This window comes from Branchiostoma belcheri, unplaced genomic scaffold, assembly GCF_001625305.1.
Source record: "Branchiostoma belcheri isolate BF01 breed outbred unplaced genomic scaffold, Haploidv18h27 scaffold12, whole genome shotgun sequence".
Lineage (NCBI taxonomy): Eukaryota > Metazoa > Chordata > Leptocardii > Amphioxiformes > Branchiostomatidae > Branchiostoma > Branchiostoma belcheri.
In genome coordinates, this window is record NW_017802602.1 from 4,533,610 (window position 1) to 4,559,679 (window position 26,070).

Consider the following 26,070-nt stretch of genomic DNA (forward strand, 5'->3'; position numbering starts at 1 on the left):
ATGATGAACAGTCGTGTTAGTACATTGTTGCATCTATTGGTTACCATTCTATTGGAGCTTAGTATAGTGTATTAACTATAATTCAGCTTGACATGCCCCTGCTGTCTAAATGTACTTGTGGCATTAAATAATAATAATAATAACCTTTATTGTAAATTCATGCCCTATCGGGCTAAGTACAGGTGAACAGAAGAAATACTAATATACATGTTTGTAGTATAGACAGCTCTAAAAGTACTCTGGTGTGTTATGCCGAAAGGCGGTTATACCGGCTATACAGATACAGATACAGATACTCTAATACAAAGGTTCGACTTCTTCTCGTTTCTTAGTGATGTTAAAAATATAATTTGAAATGGGTTTGTATAGTACAGGATGATCAAAGCGCATAAGAAAGATAAATTTTTCAATATTAGACAAGTATTGGAAGTATGGAAACGTACTTGTAATATATGTAAAAAGATCATTTCTTTCATTATTATATATTTATTAATTAAACTACAATCAATAACAAAGTGGGCTTCATCTTCTACTTTATTTGAGCTACAAAATTGACAAATCCTTTGCTCCAGAGGTGTTCGGTTGCCTTCCTGTTTCGATGCTGAGTTTATGACAGCTGATTCGTAGTTTGGTGATGGTGGTTCTTTGACTTTCGTTTTCGTTTAGGTTAATGTTCTTCAGTATAAGTAGATTTGAATAGTCTGTACGAGCGCAGTTTGTTCTTTGCGTTTTTGGATTTGTTGTCATTATGAATTTCGCGTAGGAATTTTTGAAAGTAAATTTCTTTTAAACATTGGTGAATGGACGAGATGGTTGCGTGCACTTTTGAAGCAATTGATTCGGGAGAATGCCAAACAAAGGCATAACCGCATAAATATAAAGATTGCCACAGATCAAAATGGATAAGGACATGTACTTTAGAGTATGGGTAGCAGCATTAACGTTATACACAGTTGAACACAGTACAGTATATTGTGGCAAGTAACAGTATTATAAAGCTTATCGTCACTTTTTAAAATGTATTTTATGTCCTAATTTCTATAATTCCAGTGTTACTCTTGATGGAGCAGCACAGAACTGGACATCAACTGAAGCTCTGAGTCTGAATATCGGTGCCCTCTACACCGTCAAAGTACACGCCATCAACGCAGCTGGACTGACAGCAGTTCATGAGACTGACGGTGTTCTGATCGACCCTACACCTCCTGAGGTAAGGCCACACCAATTTAATTTCTTGGTTAACGGATTTTTCTAGAAAAATAACGGAGCGGGCGGGCGAAAAAATAATAATAAAAACAGGTACCAAATGGTACGATATAGGAGCCATGAAGTCAACACACCAGGCTGGTTCAAAATTTAAACAATGAATTTTGAACTTTTAATGATTGCATTGAAAGATGGAATAATTGTAACAACTAGGACGAAAAGGACTATTTTCAACTGTTCAGGGCAAAATATGAGTATTTTGTAGTAGTGAATCCGTTAACCAAGAAATTAAATTGGTGTGGCCTAATGCATGAAAAACAAGTTGTAAATTTCTGTTCTGTGGACAAAAGTACCTGAAAACAATGATTTTACAGTCAATGATTGTACAGTCAAATTTAGTTTACACTCATCCAACTAGTAATTTCACCTTTTTCATCATACATGTACTGTACAATCATCACCTACATGATTCAAGTCCATTTTTATAGTGAAACAAAAACACACTGTTCAATGCAATAAAATACATGCACTGTAACATTGCTTTGTGTTTCCACTATGTTAAAAAAAACAATGTTGATTTTGGATTCACAGATATTGTTTATCCATGCTGGAGTCCTCTCCGGAATGGATGATGAGGAGCTGACCAACGGTTTTGTCGTCATCGCAAATACGGGAACCCTCACTGCCAGTTGGTTGGGTCTTGACGGGGAAAGTGGAATTGATTCCTACTGGATAGGATTGGGAACTACACATGGTGAGTTGGTGGCCTCATTCAATGGCAGCCAGCACCTTCATACAATATAAAAAATGAGTTTTCAAATACGGTAACTGTATTTTATGTTGATCCTTGGTGCTGAACACCATCAACACATAGGCAATCAGACCTGTCCTTGGTGCTGAACACTATCCACACACAGGCAAACAGACCTGTCCTGATAGTGTTCAGCACCAAGGACAGGTCTGTTTGCCTGTGTGTGGATAGTGTTCAGCACCAAGGACAGGTCTGATTGCCTATGTGTTGATGGTGTTCAGCACCAAGGACAAGCTTTATGTTATACACAGGGGGAGACGATGTATTGGGATTCTACAGTGTTGGTGAAGTAACAGACATCATTCTAACAGAGCTTCCTCTCCAACTTTTCGAAAACGGGTCACCGATCTACTACATCTCTGTTAAGGCACAGAACGGTGCTGGGGCCTTCTCTACTACAGTGACAGCAAGGTAAAATGTAGTCTACTTTTCCTTTAATGTCAGCACATTGGATAGGAGACTTTGTGATCTAAGTCATCCTGTTATCATTTGTTGAAACTATGTCTTCCAGCCAGCATTATCACGGTTATTACTTAATATATGTTAATAACCTATAATAATTGACATATCCTTTATCTATGCAAGTAATGTCAGTGCCCACGTTGTCTCATTGATAAGCAAATACACTACCATTTGATGTGAATTGACTGTCATAGACTGTACTGTTCCTCCATTATGATCTGCCATTTTCGGTCAAAGTTAGATTTCAAAATTCCTTCAATCTACAAAATAGCATATGATTTTTTCATTTGTGCTTTCTTTTCTTTCTCACCAGTCCTATTAAGGTTGTTGCCGCTGATGTGAGTGGACTAGTGTTTGACGGCGCTGGATCCAGTGATCTAACTCAAATGGCATCAACAGCAATAGATGTAGATTACCAGTTGGAAGCCACCACAGTTAGTCTGCAGTTTGAAGGGTACGAGAGCGCTCAACACGGCATCATTGGCTACGAGTGGGGAGTGGGGACCATTCCTGGTGCAGACGACATCCAGCCTTTTACAGACATGGGAATTGTGGCATTTGATGGTAAGATATAAGTTAACTTGATGTCTAATCGAAAGAAATGTTGTCCTTGTCACTATGGCTGCATATGAACAAACTGACACATCAAGTACTTCTTATATAATAAAATAACCCCTGGGCCAGAAACTTATATTTTATATGTCAGACCTGAAAACTGTTGCTTCATGTGCGATAGCTACTCTAACTTACTGTGTGCTATGAGAATCAGATTTTGATGCAGTGGTTTGTTATACTGCAAGTATATCCATTTTTTTCGTTTTAATATTTGTTTCAACAGAGCCTGCTGGAAGTGGAATTGCTCAGATTCTGCTACCGCTGTCTTCATCCAACCGCTATTTCTCCAGCGTCAGGGCAATAACTGGAGCATTGAACATCCTAGAGTCAACATCAGATGGCTTTGGTGTCGACCAATCGGCTCCTAGCGTTTCGATCGTCTCAGTTGGCGAGGATGAGGACGATTCTGGAAACAAGCCACTGGGACGTGATACAGTTTACCAGGCGATAAACACTGGCAGCTTGGCTGCAGAATGGAACATCGGAGACAACGAGAGCGCCATCGCGGCGGCGTGGTTCGCTATCGGGTTCACTCCAATCAGTAGTGACCTGTACAACATCACCAACACGAACAAGAGAACCAGCCTCGCAGCTGGCCTGCTGATACCCTCGGCTGATGGCACTCCAAATATGGTCACTGTAACTGCAATGAACAATGTAAGTGTCATGAAGTTTCTAAAGGTTTGTCAATCTGTGTTTTATTATCTTCGTCAGAAGGACTATGAAATTGTCTCGCCGCATTGTGGGGACTGCGGATTTAGCGATATAACTCTGGCAGGCATGATTCGACGTCCATGATTTTTGGCAGGCAGATTACCGTCGTTAAGGCCAAAGTCAAGTGCAAGTTTCGGCTTCGTGGGGGGTCTGAACGTTATGTTAGTGCACCTTTTGTGTTTGTGGCTTGTGAGCAAAATATCTCTGACGAAGACATGAGATCTCCGACCTCTAGTGATAGTTATAATTGTGATGCTAAACTGATAGTATTTAGATAAAAGTTTCTGATTTGAAGTGATTGTGTACAGTTTTGATGATGATGAACTACACATGATGATATTGTAACTGAGAGTCATCCTCCTTATTTTTTTTTTTTTTACTTCTACAGGTTGGGCTGGTATCTTCGGATGTTTCTCCCCCAATTATTTTTGATGAGACTCCACCAGAACGTGTGACTGTTGCATGTCCTAAGCACATATCGGGTGACGTGCCATTCACGTGTAGCTGGGACGGCATCAATGACCAGGAGAGCGGTGTACAACATTACATCTTCAGCCTGGGAATCAGTGCAGGGGACGATTCTGTTGTCAACACCACGACCATCTATCCGCCAACGAATCATTTGAGCATAATGGGTGAGATTCATTGTATGATGCACTGCACTCCTGAATGTTTCCTTCCAGTCTGTCCTAACCAATGCAGTTACTGACTGTCATGAACCAGTCTCTCCTAATAAAATTTTGCCACTCATCAATATTAGGCCCCAAACACTTATAAGAGCTTTCTCTTATTTTCATCACCTTTCACACAAAGCTGGAGACTTTTACCTTTAGTTAGTAACCTGCATTTATTATACTGAATTGATCAAAACTAAAAGGTCTTTTTATGTTTTATTGTGTTAATACAGTAGTACAATTTGGTTCATACCGACGAAAATTGTTACAACATATTACATGTAAGACCAATATAACACTACCTCATACAAAGACAGAGATATTCTATATGTTACTATCATGCCCTGTCAACATTTCCACTTATGTAGGCCAATTTGTACACAATTCAATGACAAAATGAGAAAACTTAATTAATTCCTGACACAATTTATTACTACATTGTATTGATAGAGTTAGATTAGTATAATTAGTGTCTCTCTTTTGCTATACATTGTTTATGAAGCAGACCAGATTCCTATTACAGTTAGTAGAACTGTTAGATATTCTCAACACCACCATATGTGTATGTTAATACCACAAACTATGTACATGTATGTATCATTTTGCCATACGTTGTACTCGCTACATCTGTTGCGCAATAAAGTTCTTCTTCTGTTGGACATAGATTGATAACATTGTCTTGTCTTTTCTACCCATGACATAGGTTTGAACCAGAGTTTCCTTCAGCAAGGAGCAACATTCTATGCCACAGTGATAGCAGTGAACAGGGCAGACCTTCACAGCATCAGCTACTCCAGTGCTATTCATGTTGACACAACTCCACCAGTACCCGGAGTAGTTGTTGAAGTCAATGACAATGTGACATTTAGTGGCAATCTCAGAGCTGCAGTTTGCAATACTGAAGAGGGTACAAACAATCTTTTATATCCATTCACCTACCTTTGTTTAATGTTTCAATTCATAAATCATATTAGCCAGTTGCAATTTCTATAATTATGATATAATATAGCAATACCTGACAGTGTACAGTTGAAATTCTATCTAGGCTTGTACAGAATCATTTTTCAAAGATCATTTGAACATGTACAAACATTTTTTATATGAAATTTGTTGCAGATAGTTATTGTAAGGTACTGATCTTGTTACAGTTGCACTTTTAGAAATAAATATTCATTTCTAAATGTACATGTACAGTCGAATAATACATTTAAAAATTGTATTTCCAGAGTGCCATGCGATTGATGCAGTATGCCAGATGTCTGTAGATCACATACATGTTGCTTGGGAGTCCTTCCATGATCCTGAAACAGGCATTGCAAGGTAAGGTGACAGAGACCGCAATATCCACTGCAATATCCACCATGTCCAGCTTAATCATCTTGTAAAATTTTGCTTTAAAATAACCCGACTGTTCTTTATCTACTGAATGCTTATTCATCAATATTCTTGACTATTCTTCTTACATGAAAGTGGTCCATTTTCATCTTTTTGCTAAAGCACTTATGTAATACTCATAGATGTTATACTGTTCTCAAGACTAATTTATTTTCATACAGATATGAAGTTGCAATTGGGACAGCTTCAGGAAGGAGGGATCTGCAAGATTTCACGGAGGTGCTCTCTGGAATGACATCCTATGTGTTCACCCAACTTGATCTGCTAAGTGTGGGTCAGGTATTCGCCACTGTCCGGGGCTACAATGGAGCAGGGCAGTTTGCCCTTGCCTTGTCCAACGGCGTTTTCATCAGTAGACTATCTGCAGGTCTTCAGCCTTTGGGACAGCAGTTTGTGTATGATGGAGACAAGAGAGACACAGACATGTAAGATTGATAATATACAAAGTTTGTAGTAGTTTTGTTTTGAATATATAATTCTGTCAAATTAATCTAAGTTCATGAAGATAGTAGAGTTCTCTAATATGTATATCGCAATGTTCATCTGCATAGCTGGTATAACCGCCCCTCGGCATAACACACAAGATTTGCAGGCATGCAGCTTGGCGGCAGCTGGCTGCATTACACCGAACAACTTGTTACACCTAACCCCTGAACATGTATCTCTAAACATCGTTTAAAGCTAATAATAATGCCCCTACTGTACTTGGTGACAGCGAGTTCCACTCTGCAATAATTCTAACAAATAATGAGTTCAGTGATAGTTTTTAGACTAAGTTATGTACTGAAATCGTATATCAAAAGGATGACTTTATTTCTTGCAGGGATTTTCAAGCTTCCAGTGAGCAGTTATCGGCTAGTTGGAGCTTTGGCGACCCATGTCCTATGGTCAAGTATGATTGGTCGATACACCGCATGGATGGTGTGGAGATTCAACCCTTCACCACTCTTCCCGGAGGTATGATTGTTTGTTTGTTTATTTGCACAACAGCAATAAAAATTATACATAATACACTAATAATAAATAAAACAGGTGCAGGAGGAGGGGGAAAAGCTTATTTAACTTATGCTAAGCCCTCCTCCTCTATACTAACCAAAACTAAACATAATTGAATTGAAATAATACATACATGCATAGGGAATTGTTATCAAAATAATTCAAACATGGGCAAAATGATACAATAACCATAATGAAACAATAGTATATATAAATTGATATGAAATGAAATTGATATGAAATAATACATACATACATAAGGAATTGTTAGCAAAATAATTCAGACATAGGCAAAATGAAACAATAACAATAATGAAACATGACTTATGTCCTCAACATATTCCTGGTTATTTTATGTATGTCAAAATCTATTAGTGTACATTCAATGGAATTTGTGCCTAATTATGTACTAGATGCATTATGATTTTGATTACAATATATCTTATTTGATCACAGATCAAACTTTTGGTGACAATAGCAACATCAAAGCAAAAGACGGGGAGTCGTTTTACGTCATTGTTCGAGGGACGAACCAACTCGGCGACAGTTTTGTTCTACGGTCGGATGGAATCAGCGTCAGAAAGGAGCCTCTCATACCTGGAGAAGTCAGAGATGGTCCAGTTCTCGGGCTGGACCAAAACTTCCAACTGTCCATCACCACACTTTCAGCAAACTGGGACCAGTTTGGCATCGACAGAGAGGTGGCCGGAGTGTTGGATGGTCAGTTGCATCATTCATTGTAGATGATTTCTTCATCCATTCCAACAGAAAAAAATACACCTAATTTTGTGTTCTTCTCTACTGTTAAAAGATACTTTTCCACATTCTTGTATATCAAGACTATTGGTCATCATAACATTCAATTTAGTCTCACGTACTAATTTTAATGACACAACAAAACGTTGCTGAATGACCATTAACCACATACATGTATATATGGATGTAAAAAAACTAGACTGCAATAGCTGTAACATACAATATCTGTTTGTTTTCAACCTTGAAGGGAACGAAAGGAGTGACTTGGAGATCAACAAGCACCAAGCCATTGATCACTATGAAGTCGCAGTCGGCTCAGATCGCCGCTATGCCAGTACCAGAAGCAACATAGTCCCGTTCACAAACGTTGGCAGAAACCGAACGGTGACAATGCTTGATCTACCTCTGACCCCCCGTGCAACTTACTACATAACTGTGCGAGGCTACAGTTTGACGACCAGTACAACAGACGTCACTTCAAATGGGATACAAGTTGGAGTCGGCTCTGAAGTGATTTCACATGGAAATGTCAACGTTGAACGGTATGAACTGTGTGATATGCGTGGCAGCACACGTTATATCTTATATATCGTACATTATATCATACCCATGCCGCGATAACGTTTGATAACGGGTGCCGTACTTTACAGAGAACGATTCGAACGCATTTTGCCATAACCGCGTGCACCGCTTTCGAAAATTGGAATACAGAAACCGGACGTTGGAATTGATGTTGTTGCATTTTAGGGTACCAACTTTTGGCTCATCTTGCATTGAAAGGCGCGTTTTCTTGGGTGGGTATGACATATATAAATAAAATACAACACGGTGATTTCACCCTCGGTCCCGGCCCTCGCGCGAGTCGGGCCGATACCTAGGGCGATACGGAATGCCCCGTGTTGTATTCTATATTTATTCATCTTATTAAAAAATATAGCAGATATAATTACTTCTGGGTATGGAAGTATTGTTTTGGGTGGCTGAATTGCCAGTTTGGTTGTTTCTCATCATAATTATGTTTAATGATATTAGGAACATTACATGTACTTTGTCATTTTACTTTCAGGTTCATATCTTCAACCTCAACGCTAACATTCTCATGGGAAGGATTTGAATTTTCACTGCCAGTCAGATACTACCACTGGGGACTAGGGACAGCCATGTTTGATACTGACAACATAGAGTGTTCCAAAATGGTATATTTTGATCATTACACATTTTGAGAATAATAATTCTAACTAACAACTACATGATTATGATGAGTCTACATGAAGACTAAATTCAGTGGCTCAGAGAAAAAGATCATGATTGGAATTCATGTAAGGAATTTTGAAGACATTGTCAGAAAAAAAAGATATGCTTGATGTCAGTCTAAGAATGGTTAAGACATTGGAAACGAATAGGGGTTTAGTAGCAGGGTTTCTTAGACAATAATTATTCTTGATGTGACAAACTGTCACAGTAATAAATCAGAACAATCAAGCTCATGTACCTGTCTTTCAGCATGAATTCGATGAGAGTGGTGTACTGACATCTGCCTATGCCAGCCTTTTTGACGTACACCCATTTACCAACGTGGAGAGGGACACGTTAGTTGACCTTGCCAACATGACCTTGGAGCACAAGGGTACATACTACGTGACCGTCATGGCTTCAGATGAAAGTCTCCAGTGTGATGTCGTCACTGCTCCCTTCACTGTGGACATTACCCCACCCAAAAAAGGGCGCATTCAAATTGGACCGTTTGCAAATCTGGTAAGTGGAAACTTCTGTTTGTAGCTTTAAGATTGATTATTACTAGTAGATAGTACATTTTGTACAGAAATGTACATTATGCAATACAAATAGCAACAGCATCTCCTGGCAATTAAGCTCTTGTCAACACAGAACAATTATGGTATCGAAAATGTACACTGTACATGTATATAATATTATGTAACTGTTACATGTATTGTCAATCACATGCTTGTTTCAAACTTTATACCATACCCGGGCCGCAATAACGTTCGATAACGGGTTCCGGACGCGGGCCTTACTTTACGGTACAGCCCGGGCTCCGTGGCTTCCATAGAACGATTCGAACGCGTTTTGCCCTAACCGCGTGCACCGCTTTTCAAAATTCAAAATACAGAATCCGGACATTAGAATTATTGATGTTGTTGCATTTAGGGTTTAGTGGCACCATGCCAACTTTTGATTCATCTTGCATTGAAAGGCGCGTTTTCTTGCATGGGTGGGTATGAGATAAATAAAATACAACACGGTGTATTCCACATCGCCCTCGGTCCAGGCCCTCACGCTTGCGGCCGTCGGGCGATCCGACCCGCGGTCGGGCCGATACCTCGGGCGATACGGAATACCCCGTGTTGTATTCTATATTTACATACAATCACCTTGTGACCCAGCCTGTTCAGTATACTGATCGTGGTGATGAGATGACCGTCCTTTGGGAGGACTTCCTGGATGAAGAGAGTGGCATCCTTCAGTATGAGATCACTTTGTTGGGCCCAGTCCAATGTGGGAACACTGCTCACAACGCCCCACAGCTGACTGAACCTGTCACTCTTAGTGCCAATTACAGCAGCTATACGTTTGTGGATTTGTTCCTCGAGGTAATCATTTATAATCTTGTAAATATTGATGTTTCAGTTGCTGAAAGTAGTGCCTTTGTGAATGATCAGAAATAATTCAATTAGTATTCATGGAAAAAGTAAAGCTGAACCTGACAAATGTCTAGAGTCACTAGAGGATAGAATACATACCTGTCCAGCATAATTGTTTTTGTTTTAACTATTTGCACAGAAAGTAGGAACTATAAAATACATCAAAGTGCATGAAATTATGGCTCTTTTATTAAGTGACAACTGTTTCTATGATAATCATTATTATATTAATTTGTTTACTTTCGATCCTTTTTTTAGGGAACTATGGTCTACTTTGTCCAACTTAATGCCGTCAACCGAGCGACAGGCTCCACCACAGTGACGTCCTCCCCAGTGTTGATTGACCCCCGTGACCCCATACCTGGGGATATCGTTGATGGAGACTCGTTCAAACGTGATGTCTCTCACCAGAGTTCCACTTCTTCCCTTCATGGTTAGTTCACAGGTTGTGAAATATAGATTGAAGATATCTTGTTAACTTTAACTGCTTCAGAATTAAAACACACCATTGATGTGCATGCACATTGCTTTTCTTTAAATGTGTTAATGTGTAACTATTATATTAAAATGAAATTCAATGTATTTTGTCAGAATGAAGGCTGTACATGTATCTGTATCTGTATAGCCGGTATAACCGCCTTTCGGCGTAACACACCAGCTTCTGTATCTGTATAGCCGGTATAACCGCCCTTCGGCGTAACACACCAGCTTCTGTATCTGTATAGCCGGTATAACCGCCCTTCGGCGTAACACACCAGCTTCTGTATCTGTATAGCCGGTATAACCGCCTTTCGGCGTTACACACCAGCTTCATAGACACGGCGCGGTGGCAGCTGGCTATATTACACCCATCGACTTGTTGCCTATCCCTTGAACATCTAACTCTAGACATTGTTTGAAGCTATCTATTGACAATGCCCTTACTGTACTTGGTGACAGCGAGTTCCACTCTGCGATAGTTCTTAGACTAGGAAAGAATGAATTCTTGAACACCTCAATCCTTGGTGTGAGCTGTGTACATAATGAGCTGATCATATGATCATCCTAGCCTATACTTGTAGCGAACCATGTCATCAGCTTGGTCATGATTATTACACTAGGCTAACATAGAAATTATTGTCACTGTGACTGTTAAGTTAGTTCATCACATTCTTAAATGTTTCGTTCGAACATTACAATCAACCTATTGCCCCAAATCAAATCATTATCAACAAGCACGGGGTCGTATGGCATAGCGGCAGAGAGCGCGACTCGGAACCTAGAGGTCCCGGGTTCGAGTCCTGACATGCCACCGATCTTGTGCCCTTGGGAAAGGCACTTTACACGACTTTCCTCGCTCAACGCGGGTGAAAATGAGTATTGTCCTGTCATGTATTTGTCTCCTGTGTTGGTGGCGGCATTAATATAAGTTGGAAAAGCTTGAGTGTGCCGTCACCACGTCTGGTGATTACATGTTGGAATAAAAAAAACATTTTTTTAAATCATTATCAAGATGCAAAATAACGGCATTGCTTTCTCCATAGGAACCTTTACACTGTACCATGGACAAGAGGCGTATCAATGCTCGTACAACCATCATGACCTGGACGCACCAACTGAAGCATGGAGTCCAGTAACATCACAGGGTGTCTGGGGAACTTCAATAGAGGCATCTCGCATCAGGTTTGCCCCTGAACAGGTTAGTTTACAATCTCTTGCCCTGTGGCATGTAAACAAGCATTTTTTTTTTATTATTGATGCCAACAATTGCAAATTGTAATTGCAAAGGGAAGCTCAGAAATTCTTCCATGGACTTATAATATCTACTTGACAAGACTGGCAATGGAAACATACTTTCCCATGGCTATGGTTGTTCATGTTAGGGTTATCGTTTACATGGCACTGACATCGTTTAATGATTTTGAGCAAGACAGATACAGATACAGCCCCGGGGTCACAGAAAGTAGGGCCATCCCTGGCAGACAGGTCTTCTGAGTCTTCCCAACGGTTTCCAGGAATGTGGGCATAGATGTGGGTCAGGGAAATGCCTGTGGACATTCCATTCCTTTGGACAAAATTCCTGTACAATTCCTAGAATTCTTGCGAATTGCACACAATACTGTACCATTAGGCTCCTCCCTGAGACGTCACCAAAAATCATTTGATCATTTGAAACATTTGGTTAACAACTCTGGAATTTTTATGCCTGTTAATCAGCTGTCCTACAGTGTTAGCAATGGCCTGACAGTGACTATGGTTCGAGATGTGCGAGCAGAAAGGATGATTTCTGGTGGCTACATGACGGTTCTGAATCATGAAGGACCAGGCATCTTTCAAGTAAGTCTCAATCATTCCATATTTACTATCGTCGTACCTTAGATCTTAGGTCCTCCTGTGCCTACAGGCACATTGGGCAGCAAGTTTCCATCTGGGTCGAGAAGCTTCTGCTTCCTCAGCCTCTTCTCAGGCAATGTTAGCCTTCTTGACTTCCTCCTGAAAGGTTCTTCGCCAGGTGTTCGCCAGCCGACCTCTCTTCCTTCTGCCCCCTGGTGGCACCCAGGTCATTATGGCCGTCTTTGAGTGGCGCTGACTTGATAGGCGTAGGATGTGGCCTGTCAGTTGTATCCTCTTGCCTGTTATATTGTCCCCCAGGGGTTGGGTCTTCGCCCTTCTGAGAATCCCCTCGTTTGTGATGTGATCTTGCCATCTTACTTTCAAGAAATCTAGCCATTAGTAAAATACATGTTTGTTATACCGGTAGACATTGTTTGATTTTGAACTGCATGGCAACCTTCTCTCCAAAGTCAATTATTATCAAACTTTTATTTCAATTTCTTCTTTTGTTTTAAATATCCAGATTGACATAGTGGCTGCAGGTTCAGAGTTAGACTCTGTTACATCTCTGGTGTTCTGGGACGGACCAGCCGGAGTAGTTGGTGGTTTTGAAATGCCAAGTGACCCTGAGGAAAGTTCCAATTTCTCAACAAGCGCCCCAACTACCACTCCAGCAACCACGCAAAATCCTTGGCAGATCGTCAATGACAATTCTGAGGAGACATCAGATGAGAATGCTGTACTACGTACCTTGCCATATACAGGGATAGGAATGGATATTTTCCATGGTAATATACAGTCATATAGCCTAAATGCATAGCATTGCCACATGCAATGTTGATATTTGTAGATATCTACAAAACTTTGCATGATGCCCATTGCTGTAATATATATTTTCTTCATGTGTAATTGTTTTATATATTGACATTTGGAGTCTGCATATAGCACACTTCCTTGTTGGGTGTAAAAGCTAGGAGACAGGGCTGTTAGCTGTTAATGATTTGCTGAACTAAAATGAAATTATTTAGTAATTTAAAAGTAACTTACAATCTAATAGCTATTCCATTTTGTACTTCATCACTTCACAGAAGTGACTGCAGAAGGAACTACAAAGTACTATATACTTCTGTGGTCAAGGTTCCAGGACGAGCGGTCAGCCTTGCAGTATGAGAAAATAGAGCTGGGGTTCGATGCATCGGAGGCATGGCACACATACGGTCTGAAATACACGGTGGACAGAACTGATGCAACACAGGTACTCAACATCACTACACAATGACTTAGCATAATTATACCATGTAAATTGTTTTTGTAAACATGTACCAATTCAACTTTACTATCAAAATTAATGTACAATGTCATGTAATGTGTATCTGCCAGGCAATGTCGACCAATGAGAAGCCTCCATTTCCCATTGGTTATCATGTGATTATGTTTATCAAGTGGTAAATAAAGAAAAAGAAAGTGGTCAGTTATTAGAATAACCGACAATTAATGTGATGGAACATTCTCTTACTATTCATCCACATGTAAGCAATCATTTTAAAGTTCTTCAATGTCTTGCAATCTAGGAATTATGGGGTTTTGAACTACACATTGATGGGGAGTACTTTACAACAATAACTGGGATCCCTCCGGTCAGTTTGTCCACGAAGTTAATTCTGGCTGTCAGAAGCAAGCAAGGGGCTGTTGCAGAATTTCATGATGTCTTCACCCCACCAACTGTGATGGCCCATTTCAAAAACCTAAGGTTAGTAGAAATATTACTAACCGCAACAGACTTGGGGTGGAGTTTATGCTGTTACACCAGCCATACAACACAAAAATACTCAGTCTGTAGTTACTCAAAATCATCATACCTTTTCTGTAGGACCCCTCCATCAGCCGAAATGTTATGTCGATACGGCACTCCATTCCAAGATGGCAGCACCACCATTTTGAAGATATACGCGGGCGTTGGTACAACGAAAGGAGCAGATGATGTTGAGCCATTCTTTGAGGTAAAGAATTAAAAATAAACTTAATCTTAGATTTCATGTAGCTCCACAACTGTTATTCAAGAAAATTCATTGACTTAATCTTGTTAAAATGTGTTACTTACAATAATATGTCTTTGAAGATTTTCTGAAATATAATCATAGATTAATGTCCAGCTGCAATTGTGGTGTCCTAAAGATGCCATGGGTTCTTATTTACATGCAGCATTGAATTAATAATTAAATCAATAATCAATCCTTTTTTCACCCTAGGTTGAAGATCTCTGCACACCTTGCATGGATGAATGCAGTAGGTACAGTTGTGACATGAACTGCACAGTTGATGACATAACGCTGCATCACGTCTTCATCAACAACCTTCATCTGTCAACTCACAAGATGATTACACAGGATAATGTCACCACGTCCACCCCTGCCCTCTACTACATCACAATAAAGGCTGTGTCAGGTAGGAGAACCATTCTTATACAATGCACAGGATTCCTACTAATAAGTACTTCTTGTTATCATATAGATTTGATAGTTATGATTATTTGACACCTCTGCAAAGTGATGTCACTGCTAACAGTGATTATTTTTTACTCAGCCGTAATTCAGTACAAGGTACCATTACATTGCAGATAAGTTTATGGACCAATGTCACTTTGTGAAAAATCATAATAAACAATAAACAAATAAATAAACAATAGTCTAATTACTCGTCATCCTTGTGTACCATGACTAATAATTCATATCAACCAGAATGTGTAAGACCGAAATTTTTGGCATCAACTTTTTCTCCTGACATATCATTGACTGCTATTTACAAAGATGTACTATGAGTCAGTATGGTATCATAATATAATTTCAGACTTGTATCTAATGTTGAATTCCTGTTTATTCCAAACCAGGATCTGGTCGTTTTGCATTGTCCTCATCAGATGGAGTATACATTGATGCAACTCCGCCAGTTTTTGAATCTTTGTACCACGTGGACCTTTCGTGGTCTGAAGATGAACCATCAGATTTCCAAGGCAGTAACAGCACCATTGCTGTTAGGTGGGAAGCGTATGACATCGAAAGCCAGGTATGTACAAAACACCATTGATGCAAAGTGTTGCAGTAAGACTTACACTCTGAAGTATCTAGAAATTGCCTCAGAGAAATTCATTTTACATTTTCCACATCTGTGCTTTTTTAGGTCGTTGGATATTTCTGGGCCATTGGTACTGCTCCATTTTGGACTGACATCCAAGACCATGTGTCCGTTGGACTAGCTACCAGTGCCAGTAACAGTCAACTGGAAGGTAGTTTGCAACCCCTTCAGACCTACTATGCAACTGTCATTGCTGTGAACGGTGCTGGATTAAATACTACAAAGAGCACAACAGGTATGAACATTTTAATTGAAGTTCTTTTTGAACATTTAAAACAAGGTCTACTCAACGTGAATTATCTTGCCTGAACCATTAGACCTTTTGCATGCACTTTCAGTTGTCGAACAGATGCTGCCAGAATGACTCAAATCTGCTCCTGAGCTCTGCTAGTCTAGTGGCAGCTAATCTAAGTAGTTAAAGCTAGGGTCACAACCCGCCGTACGTGCTTCTGCGTGCTGTCTACGTGCAAAACCGTGGGCAAACGTAGGACATCCGTGCGTGGTGAGTACTGCCTCCGTACGGAATCCTACGGATTTGGGAGCACGCAGATACGCCGTAGAACATTAAGTGCAAGTAAAACTTTTACTGCGTGCGGTCTGCGGATTCACCACCCATGCGTGCGAGTACGGGCGATGCGCGTGTCCCGTACGTACCGTACGAAAGACGCACGTGTGAGTACGGCCTCTTTACGGTAAAGTTGCAATCGCACAGAGATCGTACGTTGTAAGCACGTACAACTCACTAACCACTTGCGCAACGTACGATGCATGCAACCGCTCACGGCCAGACTTGGCGTGCAGACCACACTCTTACACCTTGCGAAACCGTGTGAGTGACGTGCGAGTGACGTGCGTCTATGCCACTCCTTCCCCACGTTTTCAGAAAAAACGTAGCAGACGTAGCTATATAGCCTCCAAAAAAACGTGTACACGGACAAAAAGCACGTACAGCGGGTTGTGACCGAGGCTTTAGCCTTCCACATGATACAAGGCCAGATGGCTACCCTTGGCAAACCATTAGTACTGAATAGTTGCTTTTAATTACTGATCAACTACTAACAGTAAAATTTCAGTAAATTTTCAGTAAATCGTCTTTTACTGTTTTACTCAAGCATTACTGGTAAGTACGTATGCCTCTATTCACTGTTCATTTACTGTCAATGGGGTATTTTAATCAATGTCTTGTTTGACCAATCAGACCATTACTGTCATCTTCTGTTCTATTTCTGGCCATAGATACTCTTACCTTGATTCAAACCTAGAAAATAGATAATACCTTGTTTCAAAGGTACTTGTACATGTTGCAGATTAATGTGAGGCAACTGCATGAAAGTTCATCTGAGTTGGTAAATTACATTATTACAACTTACAAATTGCTGACGTCACACGTGGGAAAAATCACGTGTCCACAGCATTTGGGTCAGATAGCTGAGGAGGACTGAGTGATTCAGTCGAAAATTTCTGGTGAGTAAAATTGGTGAGTTGGAGAAAAGTTTAAGTTTTTCATAAAGTGAGGCAACTGATAATACCATCTTTCAGGTGTGACCTTCCTGGAGGAATCTCCCTCATCAGAAAACATGACTATTGGAGTAGGCTGTAGAGAAGATCAAAATGATGGAAGCTCAAGCGAGGACGATGTGTCTGTCTGTCCTGGAATCAAGTCCTCTGTTGAAATATCGTGGCCTGACTTTGATGAGCGAGAAGGAATTACTGGCTACTGTATGTGAATAGTCAATATTATCCCCTATATTACAATATACTCTAAAACAGTAAATATTCAGTGTCTGTTATTATCAAATTATTATAATATCATTATACTATAAGAAGTATTATACTTTAAGAAGTACAAACTGAGATATTACTATAATTATCATTAATATTCATTTAATTTGTATATTGCTAAAAGATATATAGTCATGTGCAATATACATGGAAATTTGTACCATATAATATTATATGATGTATGTTTTATTTTGTTTCATTGTGTTGAGCAGTTGTAGCTTGAATGAAAGCAGATTTTATAATACATTAGGTGAAATATTTTGATACAAAAATATATATCATTGTAATGATTGTGTACCGGTCTTTCATCAGATTTTAGCATTGGTAGCACAGAAGAGTTGGAAGACATCATACCAGAGACACAGGTTGGCTACAATGAGTCCGGCACAGTGTTGATCGAGGATGGACAGGTGCTGATTAACGGCCAGGTCATAGCAAACATCTCGGACCTTCGACACATGCAAAATGATGACCAAAGTACTCCAGAGGTCAACAAATTCAATATGGAACCTGGCAGGTAGTTACAATTTTATGGAACCAAGGCTAGTGCTATTACTGATAACGATGATCATGATCTGTATTTACATGTTCTTGCCTACCACATAGTAGGCTAACTGCAGTAGTGCCCATCACTAATTTAAAAGCCTCAAAGTTAGAGGCGCCTGGGTCTCTCGCCCAGTTCAAATCTGAACTGGCGAGGACCCTGCTGCATTACTAACGCACTATAATGCACTTGTCCCATCTTTAGCACACACAAAATCAGTTGTTTTATGTTCCCTTCTCAGTTATCCTTGTTTTCCCTTTGTTTTTTATGTACCGGGTCACAATTGTTACTAACAATGCATAACGGCTGCCAATAATCCTACACTGTAGGGCTGGGCGGTAACAAAGAAGAAAATAAAATGTACAGTATCAGTATCAGTATAGCTGTATCTATATTCTGTAGTGTTGAACAAGTGGATCGACAAAACAGTTATATAGATATAATATAAATCTATGCTATTACTAAATCTATTGTACTTGTATACATGTTTTCATTAGGTCTATCATTTACAGGTGTAGAACGTAACTAAATGAATTGTGTTGTTGGATATTTTTACAGGAAGATGTACGTGAAAGTGAAGGCGTGTAATTCAGCCCACAAATGCAGCATTATTGATCTGAAGGTTATAGTTGTCTCACGTAAGTGCCTACAAGTCTTAAACGTATCATTTTGGAAGTTAAAGTCAGTTCACACTTCTGTACAAATTCTAAACCTGTGTTATTTCTTGCAGAATAAGAAATATTAATACTGTAGACAGCTCTCATGTATTATCATGAAAGTTCATCTGTGTTGGTAGTTACATGTTTAAAGTTAAAACTTTTGGTCCAACACAAAACATTATCTCACCTAGAGCTTTTGACCAGTCACTCTGGTCTTCCTCAGTAGACTGACCCAGTGAATCTTGAGGCTCGAAAGCTCTATAGGTGAGAGAATTTTTTGTGTTGGACCAAAATTTTTAACTTTAAACAAGTTCTCATGTATCATGCTCTTTTAATTGTCTGAAAATTTTGTTGTTATGGAGATGAAAAAAATTACCAACTGCTGTTTTCTTTTACAGGAGAAGGTGATGTAGTTGCAAAGGCTACCAACAGTAGCAAAGTGTCTGTTACACTGAACTCTTCAGGAGCTACTAGGTCTGCGAGAACCTACGTCATCAATGGAGTTAACATCGTGACTACTGGTAATAATCATATATTAAAGTACATTTCAAATTGACATTCTTTCCCGCGCCACAAATCTATCAAACATTTCCTAACACGTTGCCATGGTAAATGATATATATTGCCTAATTTGGTCAGTATTGACCACGATAAGATCCTAACAGCCCTACAGCTTCTACTGTGGATGAACAGTCCTACATGTACATACAAGAATGACAGTTTTAGCATGAAAGTTCATCTGTGTTGGTATATAACATTATGATAACAGTTAAACTTTACGTGACCAACACCAAGTAAATTGGGACTTACCCCAAATTTTTAACCGACTCCGTCGGTCTTGTTCACGGAATGGACCCTTCTACTGCAGCTTCCGGGACGTGACGTCGGAAACACGTGGTTGCAGCAGAGGGTCATAAGTGGCAGATAACCTATGACGCCCCCCGTCTCTGTTCAGTACATTCGGGCCGACCGTCCAACACTGAACAGAGACGGGGGGCGTCATAGGTTACTTGGTGTTGGTCACGTAAAGTTTTAATCTGTTATCATAAGAATGACAGTCTCTGCCACATAGTGTACATTCATAAGCTGACTCAGGTCTGTTGTTCAGTTCTGTTGTTTTTCTGGGTCTTCTCTTCTGCGCAATGCATCAGTCAAACTTCTCCTAATTTCAGATGCCATATTTATAATACATAATGTATATCATAAAGAACAGCTTGTATTGATCGAGAAAACATTAAGTTAACATGAATCAGATGTACATTGTAAATGTCTACTGTTGCAAGCATTTTGCAAGTTGCCATGATGATTAAATCTGTTCTCCCCACCATACAGGCATTACCCCCGGTGATGGTTTAGTTGCAGGGATGTTGGACAAACATGATGTTGAGGAGGAGTACGTCTCCGGTGCTTCCTCAACCTTCACTCCATTCATCGTGGATCCAGAGAGAACAAGGAACAATTCAGAAAGAAGCTTGAATGGAAGGTATGCAGGACTAGAAAAAGTCTGAAGAAAGTACCCCTTGAAAAAAAGCAATGTCATCTATCTCTTAGTCTTATTATTTGATCTTTGTACCACCACAGTGTTATTCTGTATCGGTAAATAGGCAGTATAACGGCCATTTGACATAACACACCAGCTGTCAGATTATGCAATGTAGAAGGTCTGACAACCAATTTTTTTCTCGATTTCCTCTTCTAGCTTGGAATAATGCTGTTGTGGTGGTGATAATTTTACTCCTAATTTGCAATTCTGTTGGTAGTCAATGTTGTTTATGTGACAGGTTGAGGAAATTTGAGGAGACTTTCTTCATCAGTCTTCTCCATGATAATCCGCTGACAGGACCCTTGGAGATCACCATCCCCATAAATGCAGACCTAATTCCAGAGGGAACAGTACCTGTACTACTTTACTGGAGCACTGGTAATCCTTAGTGATATAGAAGTAATGTTTCTATGAGTAAACAGAGTAAACAATAGGCAGATAGACGAGTAACGATAACAGTAGGCTGTTCCAGAAAGCCTGCAACAATCAAGGATTTTGAATTGCCCTCCATGGGTTGGCAATTTTCGTCTAACAGTGTCCAGTTTAATTCCGGAATTCCAGTTTAATTCCGGACTAATTCCCATATCTCAGCAACCTTACGTCTAGATGGGCTAATGTTGTAAGATATAGGTAAAAATGATGTAAAAAAATACGTAGTAGCCATCGGTGACCCCTTGGGAATTAACCCAATTCTGCAGAATTCTGCAAAATTCTGGCTCCAGTTCCCAGAATTGGGTTAATATGCAGAATTCTGGGAACTAGAGAATTCTGCAGAATTGGAATTCCAGAATTAAACTGGACACTGTTGTCTGAAGTACTTACATGGATGTGTTTATCACTTTCAAGTTGGAGCCACATATAACACATCACACAATACCATTTTGGACAAATAATGTAATTAGTCTCCTTGTGGATAACCATGAATGATCCACATGTGTTCCAGAGCTTCAGCAGTGGATGGATGCCTCCCGTACCTGCCCAAACCTAGACAACGTGCAATATGACTGGGAACAGAACTTGCTACATGTGAATGTGAGTAAAATTTCAGATAAGACTTTCGTTTCACCCCATTTTGTTGAATTTCTTCTAGCTGATTTTGAGAATTTCTTCTAGCTGATTGTTCTTGCTATTTTCTAGCTTATTTGAAGTTGTGGCATCATACAGTATACTGCTTCCGTCCCATGCAGGTCTGCTCGACACACCCCGCCACCAAAACATCAGAGGAAAACGTACGTCGCCGTCGTTCCAGTGAAGGAGAGTTCTACTCCGGCTCCACACAGTTTGCCGAGGCTTCAGTTGACAGTGACATAATCAACACCGCCCCTGTCGTCACATCTCCATCAGCGATGTGGATGTACGAAGATTCAGGAACTCTCAGAGCTCAACTTCAGGCTCAGGACGCAGAGGGTGATGAGTTGATTTTCTCTTTGGACGCTGAACCTGAAGAAGATATCATGGGAGAAGCTGTGCTGAGTCCTGAAGGACTACTTGAATACACACCATGCAGGCACTGTTTTGGACTTGTTAGGATTGGTTACGTTGTTCAAGAGAAACCTACAGGAGAGACGACTCCTCTGGAGGTTCGAGAGACTCTAACAATAGATGTGAGGCCGGAAAACGATAACCCAGGTTTACTCTTCCTCATAGATGGCGTCAATGTTGTGTCTGATCAAGGCACAAACACATACAGACCTGTGGAGCTTCCAGTGAAGCAGGGTGAGGAAAACAGCATGGTTGTGTGGATGTACGATGTAGATATCGCAGATGATCTGGCATTCAGCATATCTCAACCGCAGCATGGCGGCGTACAGATTGGTCCTGTGTGCAAAAACGTTACATTCCTGTCAACACCTTGCAGCATGAGCAGTACCAACAACCTCGACATAACCAGTGATGGGAACTGCACCGTTTGTAAACCAAGCAATCTGAACACAACCAAAGAAATACATGACCTGTCTTGGGCGCTAGCCAGGCTGACATATATCTCTAGAAATGAGTCTTACTTTGGGGAGGATTCATTTGCCATCCACGGTATAGACGAAAACGGTGGAGCGTCAAAGATTTTACCCATTGACGTGTTTGTGCTCCAAAAGTGCAAAAATAATGGAACGTGTATCGGACCTGCTGAGGACCCAGACTGTGAGGACACTCAACTGGCCTTTGGGTTTGAAGGCTATACCTGTGACTGTACAGAAGACTACATTGGAGAGTTTTGCCAGCTAGAAAGTAGGTTTCTTCCCTTAATTTTGCACTTAAATACATGACATTGTCAGTATTGTTTTAACAATCATCTGTTGTTGATGTCAAGAGCTTAGGCTAAGGTATTATCATCAGTCATCAATTTCCATTCTCAGTTCCCATAGCATACGGTTATATATCTTTTCTTAATCATATACTTATTAGGATTTGCCAAATCTTTTCAAGAATGAATGGTTACAAGTATCTCAAAATGAAACTAAAGAAAAATCAAGACAGTAACACTTTTCTTATTCTGTTGGAATTATTTTGAATGATTCTTTTTAAACAGCCTCATAGGGCATAATGGCAGGCATAATACATGGCCTTTTAAAAAGTTTTATTGATGTGTGCGTGTTACATGTACTTTGCAGTTGTACCGTGCTTACCACCGATGGCGCCAGCTAACGGTTCAGTCAGTCCGGACGATGCCACCTCCTACCAGGACGTTGTGGAGTTCTCGTGTGATCCTGGGTACGAGCTGGTCGGTGACTCCGCCCATGTGTGTCAGTGGGACGGCAGGTGGAACAGCAGCACACCGAACTGTAATCGTAAGTAACCGGAATGACGAGTGGAAAAACTGCCCAGTTAGTATTCCATTGGAGTCAGTGTAACCTCTGTTACCATTTATCTGTCAGGTACAGTATCTGTCCATTTGAAAAACTGTTTTAAGGCCACACCAATTTAATTTCTTGCTTAACGGATTCGCCCGCTTCATTTTTTTCTGATTTGCAAATAACAATGAAAATTCAGAATCAACTGCAAAATGCTCATATTTTGCCCTGAACAGTTGAAAACAGTCCTTTCCATCCTATTAAAGTTATTCCATCTTTCAATGCAATGATATCATTAAAAGTTACAAATTCATTGTTTAAATTTTGAACCCGCCTGGTGTGTTGACTTCATGGCTCCTATCGTACCATTTTCGGCCATAATAGGATGCCTAGGCCTGTTTTTATTTTTATTCTTTTTTTCGCCCGCCCGCTCCATTATTTTTCTAGAAAAATCCGTTAACCAAGATATTAGATTGGTGTGGCCTAAGAGATCTCTAATGAAACAGATCCAGATATGCACACTTTAGATAATTATATGACTGTACATGTATGCAGGAGTGCGTTATACTGGGGGATGTTACAATGTACATTGGAGATCTCTTCAGATGCACTTTTTAAGTATGACTGATTTATGTGACCTGGCAGATAAATTGGTAAACTACATGTAACTACATGTGTTCTGTATAATATAATACATATAGTTACCTCCGGGTAGGGATGTATATCCCGAGCGCGGAGGTTTTGTGAGGGAAGACGAAAATTGCGTTCGCACCCGTTTCTCGCGTTTGGGTGGACGGATATGTCTGGGACTTGGTATACGTTTTGCTGTTGGGCTGTAGATGGTGCACGTTGTTTTGGTTTTTTAGTATGTGTGTTTTAGTGCGTCAAAATGATGCGTTTAGACCGCCGATGGACACCCCTTTCAGTGTGAAAGTGGACCTCAGCTTTTGACCTTTGCATGTATAAGGACGATTGAGGTCGCGACCACTGATCTGACCTTTCACACAGAGGGGTGTCTTTGTTTGAAACTGTTCAGATGTGAACCACATGTGCCGTCAATCAACGTCTCATTATCGTGCCTGGTGGGACCCGCTGGGGGGATACTTTAGTACGCGTTCACAGGACACGTAATCGGCACTTCCTGGTTAGCCAATGGGTCAGGGGTCAACGTACTGTTGCGCAACCTTTGTGTTGGTTGTTTTCGGCGTATATTACGACTTCTAACTTACAAATACCGCGGATTCAGACCTTTACTTCCCCAATTTATACGAAGAATCGGCGGAAAATGGAGGAAGTGACAATAAGGATGACTTGCACATGCGGGGAGGTACTTCAGCAGTTATTTTTAACGTCTGATTCCATTTAAATTTTAACGGCTCCGGTTGTCATTCTGAGTTTCATTACGAGTTCCTTGTGGCATAAGTTCGTGGCGGCCCGTTCGTGGGTACATGTTATAGGCTGCAGATGAAAATACTGACCTGTGTTAACACAACCAGGAAGGCTAAATCTAACACATAAAATTCAACACCATCAACTACATGTATATAACAAACAACATATAAAAGTATACAATAAAAAGCTCAGATTTTACTATTCGCACGCGCGCATCAGTTTTGGGGTTCCCAGAGGATGTCATCCATATAATCAAATCAACATGGCCTTACTTACATGTTAGAAGGGGACACGCGCACCGGACGATTGGCGGCTGGCGCCCGGAGCGGGTGTTTTTTTACATTATCGCTGGTCGCTGAGGGTCGGGCAGCCAGATTCGCCACGGGATGCCCCCTGTCCTTTCTATTTTTGGGCTCCAGTCGGCTAGGGGGATTAGTGATTTCACAGATCATTTAGCCAATTACAAACATTTCGAAACTTTTCTAAAAAATGGTATTCGCGCGAATTCACTAATTTAAAGAACAGTCCCAACATGCACCCAACATTCTGCAACACACATTTCAATACCCGGAGGTACAAAATCTACGATTTTCCTTGTTACATTTTGCTGTACTTCACATTTTGGTATAGGAAATCATATGGGAGTCATTGGACACAGAATATAAAACACTGCTGAGTGATAATTGTCCCGCCACTTATGCTGCACACTCAATTACATGTATATACCATAAGGCCACACCAATTTAATTTCTTGGTTAACGGATTTTTCTAGAAAAATAATGGAGCGGGCGGGCGAAAAAAAATTTAAAAGGCCTAGGCATCCTATTTCTGCCAAATTCTGGCCAAAGTGGTACGATAGGAGCCATGAAGTCAACACACCATACTGGTTCAAAATTTAAACAAATTTTGAACTTTTAATGATACCACTGCATTGAAAGACTGAATAACTGTAACAAGTAGCAAGAGGACTGTTTTCCACTGTTCAGGGCAAAATATTATGAGCATTTTGCAGTTGATTCTCAATTATTTTTAATTTGCAAATCAGAAAAAATGAAGCGGGCGAATCCGTTAACCAAGACATTAAAATGGTGTGGCCTAAAGTTTTGAAGATAACAAGGCAATGATAAACAAAAAATGGAAGAAAAGAAAGAAAAACTTTTATACCTTGCCGCAAGAACTGATGGATTGTGATCTATATGGCCAAATTATTTTATTTTATTTGCTGAGATTTTTTCTGTCCTGTTTCAGCTGTCCCATGTCCAACCTTGTCAGCTCCAGCCAATGGTGCCCTCAGTCCTAGCGGCCCTCATGTCTACCAGGACGTGGTCACCTTCACCTGTTCTACAGGATATGTCGTAACAGGTGTTTCTACTGTCACCTGCCAAGCTGACGGCACCTGGAGCAGGACTGTTCCTACTTGCAACAGTGAGATAATCTTCACCATAGTATTCGCTTGACGAACTGTTCAAAATTTATGAATCTAAATGCAATTTTGAGCTTTATTTCGGGAGCAGTGAATCCAGATATAAGCTTTACAGTATACATCTGCATGTACCAAAAGAGAGCTGTGGTCAGACTAGCACTAATTTACATACATACATACATACATACATACATACATACA

General features: G+C 40.2%; 1 protein-coding gene across 1 annotated transcript in view; it reads left to right on the forward strand.

The window, feature by feature from the left end:
• LOC109462715 overlaps positions 1-25,903 on the forward strand; it is a gene marked incomplete at its 5' end in the record, with an annotated part of 39,779 nt that extends 13,876 nt beyond the window's left edge. The window contains 27 exons of the mRNA XM_019759273.1: positions 1,051-1,210; positions 1,798-1,960; positions 2,269-2,428; positions 2,793-3,043; positions 3,318-3,751; positions 9,133-9,388; positions 10,141-10,241; positions 10,551-10,725; positions 11,816-11,970; positions 12,489-12,608; positions 13,129-13,393; positions 13,694-13,860; positions 14,177-14,355; positions 14,476-14,605; positions 14,855-15,050; positions 15,493-15,668; positions 15,783-15,972; positions 17,277-17,456; positions 17,832-18,036; positions 18,622-18,701; positions 19,121-19,243; positions 20,055-20,205; positions 20,504-20,643; positions 21,209-21,297; positions 21,453-22,491; positions 22,875-23,051; positions 25,695-25,903. Of these exons, the coding sequence (XP_019614832.1) occupies positions 1,051-1,210; positions 1,798-1,960; positions 2,269-2,428; positions 2,793-3,043; positions 3,318-3,751; positions 9,133-9,388; positions 10,141-10,241; positions 10,551-10,725; positions 11,816-11,970; positions 12,489-12,608; positions 13,129-13,393; positions 13,694-13,860; positions 14,177-14,355; positions 14,476-14,605; positions 14,855-15,050; positions 15,493-15,668; positions 15,783-15,972; positions 17,277-17,456; positions 17,832-18,036; positions 18,622-18,701; positions 19,121-19,243; positions 20,055-20,205; positions 20,504-20,643; positions 21,209-21,297; positions 21,453-22,491; positions 22,875-23,051; positions 25,695-25,903 (5,671 nt within the window). The remainder of the gene's footprint in view (positions 1-1,050; positions 1,211-1,797; positions 1,961-2,268; positions 2,429-2,792; positions 3,044-3,317; positions 3,752-9,132; positions 9,389-10,140; positions 10,242-10,550; positions 10,726-11,815; positions 11,971-12,488; positions 12,609-13,128; positions 13,394-13,693; positions 13,861-14,176; positions 14,356-14,475; positions 14,606-14,854; positions 15,051-15,492; positions 15,669-15,782; positions 15,973-17,276; positions 17,457-17,831; positions 18,037-18,621; positions 18,702-19,120; positions 19,244-20,054; positions 20,206-20,503; positions 20,644-21,208; positions 21,298-21,452; positions 22,492-22,874; positions 23,052-25,694) is intronic.
• Between the last annotated feature and the right edge of the window lie 167 nt (positions 25,904-26,070).